The 12,710-nt window shown below is 61.3% G+C and overlaps 1 protein-coding gene across 2 annotated transcripts; it reads left to right on the forward strand.

The window, feature by feature from the left end:
* Window positions 1-272: 272 nt before the first annotated feature.
* On the forward strand, window positions 273-10,154 carry NHERF1 (NHERF family PDZ scaffold protein 1). 2 transcript variants are annotated; one of them, XM_086624083.1, is made up of 6 exons: window positions 273-668; window positions 6,524-6,685; window positions 7,494-7,647; window positions 8,247-8,287; window positions 8,840-8,938; window positions 9,056-10,154. In XM_086624083.1, the coding sequence occupies exons 1-6, from the start codon at window positions 273-275 to the stop codon at window positions 9,218-9,220; spliced, it is 1,017 nt and encodes a 338-aa protein (XP_086480209.1). In that variant the 3' UTR covers window positions 9,221-10,154. The 2 variants fall into 2 exon arrangements, with proteins under 2 accessions (XP_086480209.1, XP_086480210.1); XM_086624084.1 differs by having other exon boundaries at window positions 9,068-10,154.
* Window positions 10,155-12,710: the final 2,556 nt, after the last annotated feature.

Below are 12,710 nucleotides of genomic sequence, written 5' to 3' on the forward strand. Positions count from 1 at the left end.
GCCCCAGGGGAGCGGTCCGGCCCCACGGCCCCGGCCCCGGGATGCCCGGCCGGGGAGAAGCAACATTTGCATAATCCCGCCCTACATTTGCATAACCCCGCCCACACACATCCTTGTTTGGCCCGTCTCGCCCCGCCCCGCTCTCCGATTGGCGACCGCTCGCCCCGCGCCCCGCCCCGCCATATAAGAGCGGAGGGCGGGGGGAGGCGGCGCAGAGGCGCTCGGCGTGAGCGGCGGGGACGGGCGGCGGAGCCGCTCCCGCCCTTCCCGCCATGAGCAGCAGCGCGGGCCCCGCGGCGCGGCTGTGCCGGCTGGAGCGGGGGCCGGACGGCTACGGCTTCCACCTGCACGGCGAGAAGGGCAAGCCGGGCCAGTTCATCCGGCTGGTGGAGGAGGGCTCACCGGCCGAGCGCTCGGGGCTGCGGGCCGGGGACCGGCTGCTGGAGGTGGATGGCGTGAACGTGGAGCGGGAGAGCCACCAGCAGGTGGTGGAGCGCATCCGCGCCGCTGCCGGTGCCGTCAGCCTCCTCGTCGTGGACTCGGTGGCCGACGAGCAGCTGCAGAAGCGGGGTGGGCCGAATACCGAGCCCCCCGTGGGCGGCCAGCAGGCGGTCCCGGAGCCGGCGGAGCCCGCGGCGCGGGAGCCCAGCAGCGGCGGCGGCCAGCGGGTAATCGGGCGGCCGGGCGGGCGCTGAAAAGTTTTCAGGGGCAGAGAGGGTGGTGTCCGGGGGAGGAGGAGGGTGTCGGGACCTCCCGGGGCCATCCCCGGTCGTCGCCTTCCAGCCGAGCGAGCGGGAGCAGCAGCAGCCGCCGCGTCTGCCCCGGCCCCCCTAGGCGCCCTGTGTCGTTCCGCTCTCGGTTGTTTCTTTTTCGCTTTGTTTCGCTTTAAACGCGGCTCCCCAAGGAGCACCGGGCCCCGCCGCGCCCTGCTGCTTTTCCTTTTTTGTTTTCTTTTTTTTTTTTTCTTTAACATTTTTCTCTACCAGCCGTGCTGGGTGACGAGCGGGGGCAGCCGGGTACGCGGGGCTGTTTGGATCCGTAACCGAGCAGCCCATCGTGTCCCGGAGCCTTTTGGCGCGTCCTCGTGCTGCAGGGCCGGTAAAACGGGGTGAGAAAAGCAACAGGGAGCGAGGGCGGGGGCGAACTTTGACGTGCAGGTGAGCCCCTGCCCAGGGCTGGGCTGAGTTCCAAAGTACAACAAAAAAGCTGTGGCAGAGGGTGCTTTTTGAGGGCTGTGACTGCAGGTGTTGGTGGCAGCCACTTGTGCCCTGAGTGCATCTGGTCTCTGCTGCCGTGCGGAGGTGGCGGAGCCCTTCCTGGGCTGGGAGAGACTGATGCTGGTGGTTGGTCCCCATGTTCAGACACTTACTAATTCAGGAATGTCGGCCTTAAGCAGCGCGTGGGAGTTAGCCATTGCACAAATAAAGTGATGTAGAAAGGTGAGGAGTTGAGAAATATCTGACCTTTTCTGCCCACAGCAGTTCCTGAGAGACGTTCTGGGCTGCCGGAGATAATACTGGGTTTTATTTACCCAGCAAAAATGTCTGTTTGTTGTTACAACAGAGATGTGGATGGTCTTCCTGGGAAGCAGAGTCCTGGTGTCTCTGGAATGAGGGACCTTCTGGGGAGCTCGTGTGACCTCCCAAAGACCAGTCATGGCGATGACCAGTGGGACGGGCTGAGCCCCAGCTCCTGATGCTGGTGAAGGGCTGGTGCTGTGGGGCCTTCCCAGTGCCAGTGCTGAGCCCCAGGCAGACTTTGGTGTCTTGCTGAGCTGTTGCCATGCAGGGTTTTGCTGAATATCAGGTGATTTTATTAGTTGTGTCTCCTGTTGGACTTTAGCCTCATGCCGGTTGCCCGTTGCCCCCGGTTGGGCTCATCCACTGCAGGGTGCTGGTCTCATCCGTGCCTGGCTAAAGCACCACTCCAGCACCTCCCTGTTCGTGTGGGAACAACCAAGCTCTGTCCCTGTCACTGCCCTGCTTGCTCGCTGTCCCCTGTGGCATTCCTGGTCCCTTGGGTCTGGCACTGTGCCGGGCTACGGTGCTGCCCTGCACAGGGAGAGCATGTCTGCTCCCCCGTATGTCACGGTGCCAGCGCTCCCTCGGGGCCGGCGAGACCGTCTGTGCTCTGTTTTCCACTGGTGAATCTCTCCATGGACTGGGAAAAATACAAGAGATGTGGTTAATGCAGCTCAGGCGAGTGCCCTGCCAGACCTGGGGAGCTGAGGACGTGTAGTCCCCAAGGGGGACAGGACCCCGACACGCTGCGGGATGGCTGCGTGCTCGCAGGGGCTGTGCTGGCCAGAGCAATGCAGAGATCTTGGGAAGCTGGAGAAGCCCCCATGGGCTTGGGGGGGCAGCCCCAGCTGGAGATGTCCCACAGACTTGAGGGGCAGGCTGGGGGCACAGCCCATGTAGAGTTACTGCAGACAGTTTCTTGCTGCACGAGAGCAGGAAGTGGGTGACGTGGGTGACATGGGGTGACATTGCCGTGTGGCCCCGGGTGGTTTCTCAACAAGTAGCAGGAAGTCTTGCGGTTGGGGGCAGGCCCCAGTGCTCAGGGCAGGAGAGCAAAGGCAAGCGGCTTTGGAGACATCGCCCCAACTGGGCACCCACCGAGTAGGGTGGGAAGATGCCGGGCGGGATGCCGAGACAGGCCAGAGCGGGCAGAAAGGGATTTCTCTCCGGCAAGCCAGGAACACACTGGCGTGCCTGTTCTCTGGTCGCTGGCAGGCAGCCGGTGCCTGCTGCCCCATCCCCCCGCAGCCCCCGACAGCCCCCTCCCAACCCCACAGGTTGGTGGGATCCCCCGGGATCGCTGCGGCGGGGAGCGGGACATTTGCGTGTGTCAGAGTCCTGTTTGCTTTACCGGCTGGGCTTGCCTTTATTTGCTTAAGGAGCTTGGAGACGCTTGCTGCTGGGAGAGCTGCTGCTGGGAGAGCCGGCTGGCAGTGCCCGCGCCCTGCCTGGGGCCGAGCGAGAGTTTGACATCTCCCATGTTTAGGCAGGATCCAGCCCCGCTGCCTCTCTGCAAACCCTGCGGGGTCCCACACAGTCGGGACCCTCCCTGTGCCAGGGGGCTCGGACACCCCAGCAGCTCCCAGTGCTGGGCACAGGGCTGAGAAGGTTTGGAGGAGGTCATCATGGGCTCCCTTCTCATTTCTATAAAACCTTGGGCGTGCAAATCCTGGGGTTTTGAGCCTCCCAGAGAGCTGATCTGTGCACCCTTCCTGTGGTGCTGAGCCAGCGAGGGGATGATTTTACACGCCTGGTGCTGAGCGGCTGAAGGTGGGGGCCAGCCCCGTTTCCGGGGGGCTCTGCGCCACAGGAATCGTCCCCACCACTGGATCCGGAGCTCTGACAGCTCGTCCTCCCCCCGCCTGTGTTTCCGGAGGCTTCGGCTGCTCGGGAGTGTCTTGAGAAACTTTCATGCAAACCGCGTGGCGTTGGAGCAGCACCGGCAGCTGCCAGCCCAGTGCCCTGGCACGAGCTGGGGCTGCTTTTACCAGGGCAAGGCTTTTGCCACCAGCCCCAGCCTTCCCTCTTGAAATTTAGTGCTAAATTAGAGCCATCCCTAGCAGCAATGCTTATCCTGCTTTGTAAAATCCGAGTGAGCCTTCCAGGGCTGGGTTTTGGGGTATAACAGGGAGCAGATCACCCCCCCATTTGGGAGCATTGCAGTGGGAGTAGCTGGTGTCTAATTAGGAAATGAATTAAATTTCCTTTCGAGGCAGCTGCATGAAAAGCAGCTCCAGTCCAACGGGACGTGACGGGGATGCTGTGAGGAGGCTGCTTTGCATCCCCTTTGTATGAAGCCCAAATGCGTGCGCCAGATTTCGGGATCCGTGTGAATTTGCTGGCCTGGGTGTCCTCAGAGCCGTCATGTTTCTCTTTGAGTAAGCAGGAACACTGCTGCCGACGGGCTTGTTGCTGCTTGTAGGGCTGTGGGGAGTTTCCTGGGACATAGGGCTTCAAAACCTGCCCTGAAATTGCTGTTGGGGAGCTGGAGAGCGGATCCTGGCAGCTGGGGTCCCCACATCCCTGGGGTCGCTGGTCCTGCCAGGCAGCCAAAGGTGCTGGGGAAGGGATGGCCCAGCATGATCCTGGAGGGAGAAGGGTCTGGAGATGCCCCAAGTGCTGTTCCAGGGCAGGAATAGGGATGTGATGCTGCTGAGCTCCCCATCCCAAGTGGGAACCTCTGCAGGCAGGAGATGTCCCTCTGCCCCCCCTGGGTGCAGAGGAGAGGGGAGGCGTGGGATGCCCGTGCTGGGGGCTGAGTCCGGCTTCTCCCGCCGCCCTCCCCACCGGAGGCTGTAATTGCTCCTAACAAGGCTCCGCTGGCTAATCCGTGCCCCAGCGCGGCAGGAGGGCTGCTGGCCTTGGAGGAGAGGACACAGAAGCTTATAGAAATGAGGGGCATTTCCGTTTTCCTTCTATCCAACTCCCAGCCTTGTGGCCATGGGGCTTCTCTGCATCCTGGGTGTTGACCCCAAACCCTCTCACCTCGGGTCCCTTCTGGCCAGGCGGACTTTGGGGCTGGAAGGATGCCCTACTGCGGGGTGCTCGCCCCATGAACGGGCAGGATACGGCCACTGGAGGATCGGATGCATTTATATTTTTATCTCGGGGATGCAGAATGGTGGCTGCCTGCAAGGTTTCTGTTGGCATAAGGGGTTTGGGGAGGGCAGCCTGGCATGCTGAGCTGGAGGAGCTGCCAGCCACTGGTGGGGGGGGCTGGGTCACGGCTTGGCCAGGCTGCCCTCGCACCGAGTGCACCGGCTGCCTTTGAGGGCTCGGAGCCTCCTTGCTGCCATGACCTGACCCCTGCCCCGAGACATCTGTTTGTCTATCCTGCAGGGCTTCCCCACAGCCCGAATTCGTGGTCCCAGTGTCCTGGGGAGCCTGGGCTGCCAGGGCTTTGTTGGTATGGGTGGGAGCGCAATCCTCCCCCTTCCTCCTCCTCACCCGGGAGCGCTGCCAGCGCCACTTGCCGGGTGCTCCGTGCGGCTTTGTCCCGAGCTATCGGTGTGGAGCAGCCCCGTGATGCTGCCAAGGGCGCCGGGAGCGTGGGTGCTCACAGAGCCCAAACCCCCTTCCCAGGGCTGGGCCAGGGCACGGACCTGAGGGGGTGCTGCCTTCCTCCAGGCTCCACCAGCTCCTGCTTTTTGGTCTTGTTTTGGGTCTTCTCTGTCCTCACCCTCGCTAGGGATTGCCGCCTGGGTGAAGGGTGCAGTTGCAGCACCTTGGGCACCCCATGAGCCTGCTGCCAGCCAGGCACAGGGACTGGGGCAGAGCCCCCCAGCACAGGGGAGCAGAGGTTGGCCGGAGCAAAGCCGAGGTGGTGCAATACCCACCCAGCCAGGAAACACGGTCTGCGGAGGGCTGGTGCACCGGGCATCGCCCAGCCGAGCCGCAGGCGGAGCGGGTGCTGTGTGACCTACGGCCCCCCAGGCTCACCTTCGCTCCCCGGCTGGGTGCTCGGTGTGCCTCTCTCCCTGGGGCGTTGGCAAGAGGTGCCGGGGCGGCCGCTGGCCTTGACCCTGCAGGAGGGCGTTGTGCAAGAGGACGGGGTTTTATTGCAGCGTTGCAAACGTGGGACCCTGTGCCACTGCTGCGCTGCCGGACATGGGGTGCCAGCACCCTGGGGACCAGGCTTTCCTGGCAGGGGGATTTCATGGTGAGAAGGGACCGTGCTATGTGGGCGAGTGAAGGCAGCTCCTATTTGCCAAAGTTCTGGGGATGCTCCTGCTTCCCATGGGGTATTGCGCTGTTAACGGGCTTGTCGGGGGCCAGGTGCGGGGCCATGGGTGCCCCAGTCGGGTTCCCTGGCTCTGGGTGCTGGTGGATCCACGGGTCAGGGTGAAACCAGGCTGGGTGTTGCCTCCTGGAGAGGTGAACGTCCCCCGTCACGCCGCCCCGGTCGAGCTGGTTTCTCTGTTTTGCAATCACAGAGGGTCGTGCCGGGGGTGTTGGGGTGTGCTTCGGTATCGAGGCTGCTCCGTCTGGCTCCCTGCCTGAGCTCCTTGTGCCCCTTCCCCACCAACAGCAACTGTGGAGTGCTTTCGGGTGGGGTTGGGGTCCCACTGCTGGATTTGTGGTGGAGAGGAGCTGGAGGTTGTTGGGGAGTGATGGAGGGGATCTGCACCCACAGCTGAGACTTCTCTGGTAGCAAAGGCTTCCTGGGTGGGGTGAGGGTGCTTCCCAGCAGCCTGGGCTGTGTTTCCCCCTCCGCCTTCACATGGCAGTTAATCCTGATCCCAAAAGGAAGAGCGTGGTCTAGGGACAGACATAATAACATGTTACCTTAATGTTTTGCAGCAATTAGCATGCCCTGCACCTAATGAATTAACTAGAGCCTGGGTTCATAGGGTGTTTTGGCACCCTGTGTCCCAACTCGAGGTGTCTGGGGGTGCGGGTGGCCACCCAAGGATGATGTTCCTGCCACCCAAGCAGACGTCCGGTGGTGCCAGTGCTGTCCCTGGGTGCAGGAGCAGCATTCCCATGGTCTGTCCCTGTTGCAGGAGGAGCTGCGACCTCGGCTGTGCCACATGAAGAAGGGTCCCAATGGCTTCGGCTTCAACCTGCACAGTGACAAGAGCCGGCCGGGGCAGTACGTCCGTGCCGTCGATCCTGACTCGCCGGCTGAGGCGGCCGGGCTGGCCCCCCAGGACCGCGTCATCGAGGTATGCCAGGGCAAGGGGGGAGGTCTCCCTGAAAAGCTCGGTGCTTCCTCGCATACTGGTGCCAGGAGAGAGGTGCCCTTTGCTGGGAGGGTGCGCAGTGTCCCTGGTGCCGGCGGTGACTCACGGCGCAGCCGCCTGACGCGTGCCAGCCTGCCGGTCCCCACCCAGGGGTGCAGCCGGGCGGGCAGTGGGGAGCAGCACCGTAGAGGGCTGGGCACTAATTAGCTGGCTGTGGGTTAGATGATGGTATCGCCATCCCCTGCCCAGAGCAGGAGTGTCCTGGGCTGTCCCTGAGGTGGGGTGGGCTGAGGACAAGGTGAATGATGGCCCCAAGCCCTGCTGCCAGCTGTGACCTGGGTGGGGACAGGGTTTGTGCCAGACGGGATGGTGACCCACAAGGGCAAGGACTGGCCGAGCCTCAACCCTGCTGCTCACCAGGGCGTGGGGCTGCTCCCTCTTTTGGGGCAAAGCTTTGAGGTCTCTGGGGACCATGCCATGGCATGGGGGCTTTGTGCCTTGCCTGTGCTGTCCACCTCCTGCGCCAGCCTCGGGTCCATGCCCTGCCGGGCGCTCCCAGCCAGCTTTGCCTGTGCGATCCCGTGCTAATCACTCAGAGGAAAATCTGCTTTTAATGAGGTTTTGCTGGCTTCACCGCTAATCCCTGCAAGGCTGCGGGTACCCGCGGGGGCCGTGGGGTGGCCAAGCTGGGGTTGTGACTGGTACCAAGGCTGGTACCAGGCCCCTCCATGGAGCTCCCAAGGGATGGATGTCCCCTGGCCTCAGTGGTGATGTGGTACCATGCCCGCAGGTGAACGGTGTGTGCATGGAGGGCAAGCAGCACGCTGACGTGGTGGCAGCCATCAAGGCGGGTGGCGACGAGACCAGGCTGCTGGTGGTGGACGTCCTCACAGATGAGTTCTTCAAGAAGTGCAAGGTGGTGCCCTCTGAGGAGCACCTGGCAGGTGGGCTGGGGGCTGCGGAGAGGGGTGTTTGTGCCACATCTGCCAGCTCCATGTTGCCTTATCATCAAACCTGTGGGTGCGGCGGGAGTCCCTGAGCCATGGGAGGTGGAAGTCTCGTCACCCTGGGGCCAAGCAGGGTCACCCTGCTTTGGCACCTTCCTGTGCAGCTGAGAGCCCCGTGCCAGGGCAGTGGGGCTTGCGTGGGCTCTGCGGGAAGGCAGGTTTATCGCTCTGGATTGCACTTTGGCAAGGTTTATGGCTCAGGGAGTGAACAAGCTACAGCTGCCCTTTGCTCTCTGCAGCCTCAGCACACTGCAGCCCCCTCACTGCGGGGTGACGGTGGTCCCTAAGAGGATGGGGAGCTCTCACTGGGCTCCATGTCATGGCTGTCCTGACAGGGATGTGCCTGGCAGCATTCCCCCATGCTGCGGGGCTCGCTGCAAGGGGTGGGTTAAAAAATTCGGGACCCAGCCAGACCCTGGGCAGTGTTGGGTGAGTGCTGGCCACGTGCAGCCTTTCTGGGCACTGCTGTGGGGGAACAGGTAGGAGGGGACAAAGCAAATGCGTCCTCACCCAGCTCCCGTGTCCTCACCCTGCAGGTCCCTTGCCAGAACCAGTTGCCAATGGCGATATAGGGAAGGTAAGAGCCTCGTCTTGCTTTTATATCCCATCTGTGCCAGTCTTTGGGCAGGACCCCTGCCTGTTTAGTTGTCCCCCCGCCCATGGGTGGGTGATGCCACCAGCGACTGCAGTGCTCCCAGGCTGCCACACAAGAGCAGGTACCACTGGGAAGGGGACCAAGAGCCTGTGCCCCCCCCAAGAAGGGGGTTGCCTGTGGGGCTGAGTGTGATGGAGGTGGCTGCAATGCCTCCCTCCTCTTCATCCTACTCCATCCTTATGATGCTGCAGGGCTGGGAGGCTGGCCTTGTGCTGCAGGGAAGTAGCATCCAGCCCTGCAGCCACCCTCCTGCTCCTCCTCCCGCTAAAGCCAGGGCAGTCAGGCTGGGTTTAATCCTTCCCCACCCCGGATGGGCTGCACTGAAGGTATTTATGAGCCTGGAGCTCGCAAGAGATTATGTGCGGGAAGGACGGATTTTGCAGCCCCCCGGGCAGGACTCGCAGCTCCAGGTGCTGTTCCCAAACCCCAGGGCTGGAGTCATCCCACTCACGCTCGCTCCCTGCTCCCCCCCAGGAAAACAATGAAGAGCCGCGGTCCAACTCGGTGTCCGAGAGCCCGTCCAGCCCTGGGCCACTGGCCGTGTCCCCCAACTCCGGCGAGACCCACAGCGAGGTAGGGCTGGAGGTACCAGGGGGAGGTGGTGGCTGGAAAACGGGGTCCGGGCTGAGCCCCTGCTGCGGGGCTGTCCGGGGGGGCACGGTGGGGCTGATGCAGCCTCTCGCTCTCCAGCCTGACACACAGGAGGGTGACAAGCGCCATTCGGCATCCGGCTCCCTCCTGGACCTCGACATCCCACTGGCAGTGGCCAAGGAGCGGGCGCACCAGAAGCGCACCAGCAAGCGGGCACCCCAGATGGACTGGAGCAAGAAAAACGAACTGTTTAGCAATCTGTGAACGCCTCAGGGCAGGGGCGAGGGTCCACTGACCCCCCTGGCCTTGCACCCACCTCTCCTCCATCCCCCTCCTCCCCACCACAAGCTCCCGGCAGGGATGCGGGGCTGCACCCCACCACACTGACCCGAGGGATGGGGCTCGGTGGCCAGTGAGCATCCCCGCGGTGGGGTCCTGGGCAGTGGTTTTAGGCTAGAGAGAGCTGGGGGGTGTCCCCTCCTGTGAGCCCATCCCCGGGGTGCTCCTCCAGCCCTACCTTGAAGCCCTGCACACCCTGGTAGGCACAGCAGGGGTTTGGGGAGGATCAAGCATTTGGGGTGCCCCAATGCCCAACACTTCTGATCCCTGCTGTTCCCTGGTTCTTCCCCCACCCCAAACCCCATCTTTGTTTGAGCCCCCCACCTCAATTGCCCTTTCACTGTAAAACCCGAGGCTTTTAGTGACTTTTAGCAAATCCCACCTGCCTGGCCACCAAACAATTCCTCCCTGGGGTGTTTGACCCATGCCTGGCAAGCTCCGTCCACAGTGACCCTGTCCCTTTGCTCTCCCCCCTCAGGGTGCAAGGAGGGACAGGGGTGCCTGGCATAGGGAGGAACCCCCAGCACCCTGCCCCGGGGCTGTTTTGGGAGAGGAGAGGGTGTCCGGAGCCAACACAGCAAGCAATAATCATCTCCTTTCCTCCCGCTCACTCCTGGAGACAGAGCTGATCAGGGTTCGAATCCGACACTGTTTAATTTAAAGGCTTCTCAATAGACTCTGTTTTTTTTTTCCAAAATAAGAGTTTTCCAATCACACTGTTTATTTTTTTTTTTTTTTAAATGTATTTTGTGGAAATTCTTCCTGTGGATGTTTTGTTTCTGTGTGTTGCGATCGGGTGTTGTTGTACTGTCCAGCTCAAGAGAAATTCTGTTTACTGGAATAAACCTTCCTGACTTCACCTGATGGTTTAAGGCTAAATCCTTCCAAAGCCTGAGGGTGTGCGGTGCTGTGGGAAGAGGCAGGTAATGCTCCCAGTGGCAGGGCGACATTGGGGCAGGTTTGGGTGCCCCTTCAGCACCCAGTGGAGCCAGGCTGGGGGGGGTTGGGGAAGGACCAGCTGGTCCCAGCGCAGGTTAATGCTTCGGGGTGATTAAAGGGCTCTAATCCCCGGGGAGTGCAAGGGGGGTGATTCGAGGCTCTAATCTGTGCCTGCTGGTCTGTCTGGAGGGTGGCAGCTCTGCTGGGGGCAGCCCAAACCTGCCTCCAGCCCCTCTGGGGAGGGTTGGGGTGAGCCTGAACCTCAAGGTTGCATCCTGGGCTGTGGGGATTGATGGGGAGAGGGTCGCTTGTCCCTCTAAATTGACGGATCTTAGCCCTGCCTGCAGAGTGGCGCAGGGGAAGGCAAGGCAGAGGTGTTGGTGATGGTGCTGTGGCTGGAGGCCCACCATGGTGAGGTGTGGATGTCCCCACAGCTCCGCCACCCTGCCTGCTTCCCAGGGCTATTTTTAAGCCCATGCTGGGCAGCTTATACATGGCCAAGCTAAGCCCTGCTGCTGCAGCGGGCAAGTGTGGGGGCACGCTGTGCCTGGGTGGCTCAGCAGGGCTGGGCTGGGGGCACCATGGCTGCACTGAGGAGGGTGGGATGGTGGCTTCCCAGGGACAAGGCAGGGCTGTGCTCTCAGCTGTGGCCGTGGACCCGCAGCCCTGGCCTCTGCCTGGCACCTTCATGTCCTCCCCTTCTGCACGCTCTTGTTTCATGCTCCAAGCCTCCAGACAAGCCCCTCTGCCTGGGCAGATGAGTCGTCAGAGGGGTCTGCAGCTCAAATGACACGCAAGTGACAAAGTGTCACCAGACCTGCAGGGGATGTGCAGGCTGTCACTCCCCCCTGGAAGCTGGGGGAGCCCATTTCAACCTGCCTCGTCCTCCAAAGTCACACCCTCTGTGGTGGTGCTGCTGAGCGGAGGTGAGCCCGACCCCTCGTTTCCCACCATCACCCCCTTGGGGCCAGCAAGGTGTCCCTGCCTGGGACGGGGGGTGATGCCATGGGCTGGGGCTGCCCTTGTGGGGCAGGAGTGGGGGCACCGAGGGTCCTGGGAGCATCTTTTTCTTGTTTGCCTGGTCAGAGCAGCCTGGGGACTCGTTCCCTGTGGGAACCTCAGTTGAGCCCCACCCGGACCCCCCCCAGCCTGGGGGAGGGCTGTGGCTCCAGGACAGACCCAACTTTGTTTCGGGTTGCCAGGGCGAAGGCTTTTCCCAGTCGCCCATGGAGGCGGGGGAGCGTGCTGGCGTTGCCGGGGGACCGGGGATGCCGAGCGGGGCACTTGCTGGCTCCGGAGCAACCGGCCAGCCGGGCATGGGGAGGCACAGCAGGGCCGAGGACAGCAGCATGGTTCCACCGTGCCCCCTTCAGCCCTGGTAGCAGAAGTTTAAATTATTTTTCCCACCTTGATCACTTTTTAGGGGAGCAAATTCCACCCCAGCTACACCTCTCCTGCCACTCAGACCTTGCTCCTCCAGCAGAGGGATGAAACGCTCCATGGAAGGAGCACAGAGCCAGCAGTTTACTCGGCAGCTCCTGCAAATTTCGTTCTGGGGGACAGAATCCGTTCCTGCCTGCGGCAGGTGACGACGAGCACGAGGATTAGCAGCCCTCGTCATGGTAATCCCAGCTGGAAGTAGAGCCGCTCCTCACTTTATTACCGCACAAAGCTTTCACTACAACTAAATCCACGCTAAATACTTGTTTTTTAAAATACCATGATACACTGTTCCCACGCTTCGTTTTAGTATCAGTCACAGGAATGATGGTGAACTAGAATTGGAAAACTAAAACCCCCAGGCCCTAAAAATACAGGCACAGCAACACTAAAAATTCCACCGTCTACCAATCTCTGACAAAGACATCCCTGGGCAAATCTGAAAGCTATTACCTGATGCTGTGTGACTGGAAGAGATAATTTCTCGTTCAGAATTAGCTGCTATTACAGTGGGAAAACAGGCAGGAGCATCAGTTATCCTCCTTACCTTCTGTCCTCTCCTCTTAGCAAGCTTCCCTGCTGTGGAGAAGGTGCTGCGTGGGGACGGAAAGGTCAGGCTAAATAACTGCACTAAAAAATCTGTCCAGTGGGAGTCAGGCAAGTTCCTCTCCTTCAGCAATGGATCTCCTGCCCCAAACACATCTGCCCCCAGTAAGGGTTATTTTTTTTCCTCCCATTTATCTTACTGGAGAGCAGGGAACGGAGCCTCCACGCTCAGCAGGGCAAGTCCTGAGCTCCCTGAAGCAGGGAATTGCTATTCTGTCACCTTTCAGTTGTGCTCTCCTCCTCCTCCTCGCTTCCATAAAAGCAGCCTGGCAAAAAGAAGTGCAGCTTCCTGCAGCTCCCAGTCCCCCTGCTCCGCAGCCATCGTGGCAAAGCTCTGCTCTCGTCTCAGTTGGCTGATATAAATTCATTTTCATCATCTTAACTTCTCCTTTGGTTGTGCTCACCCATATCTGAGCCTCTCACATCCAGG

The sequence above is a fragment of the Tauraco erythrolophus genome, chromosome 20 (genome assembly GCF_009769465.1).
Source record: "Tauraco erythrolophus isolate bTauEry1 chromosome 20, bTauEry1.pri, whole genome shotgun sequence".
NCBI lineage: Eukaryota > Metazoa > Chordata > Aves > Musophagiformes > Musophagidae > Tauraco > Tauraco erythrolophus.

Bases quoted from the DNA above. Each gene is read 5' to 3' on its own strand.
- NHERF1 (XM_086624083.1), top strand. From the start codon at position 273: ATGAGCAGCAGCGCGGGCCCCGCGGCGCGGCTGTGCCGGCTGGAGCGG. The intron at 669-6,523 runs GTAATCGGGCGG...TCCCTGTTGCAG, and splicing joins GCAGCGGCGGCGGCCAGCGG to GAGGAGCTGCGACCTCGGCT. The intron at 6,686-7,493 runs GTATGCCAGGGC...CCATGCCCGCAG, and splicing joins CCCAGGACCGCGTCATCGAG to GTGAACGGTGTGTGCATGGA.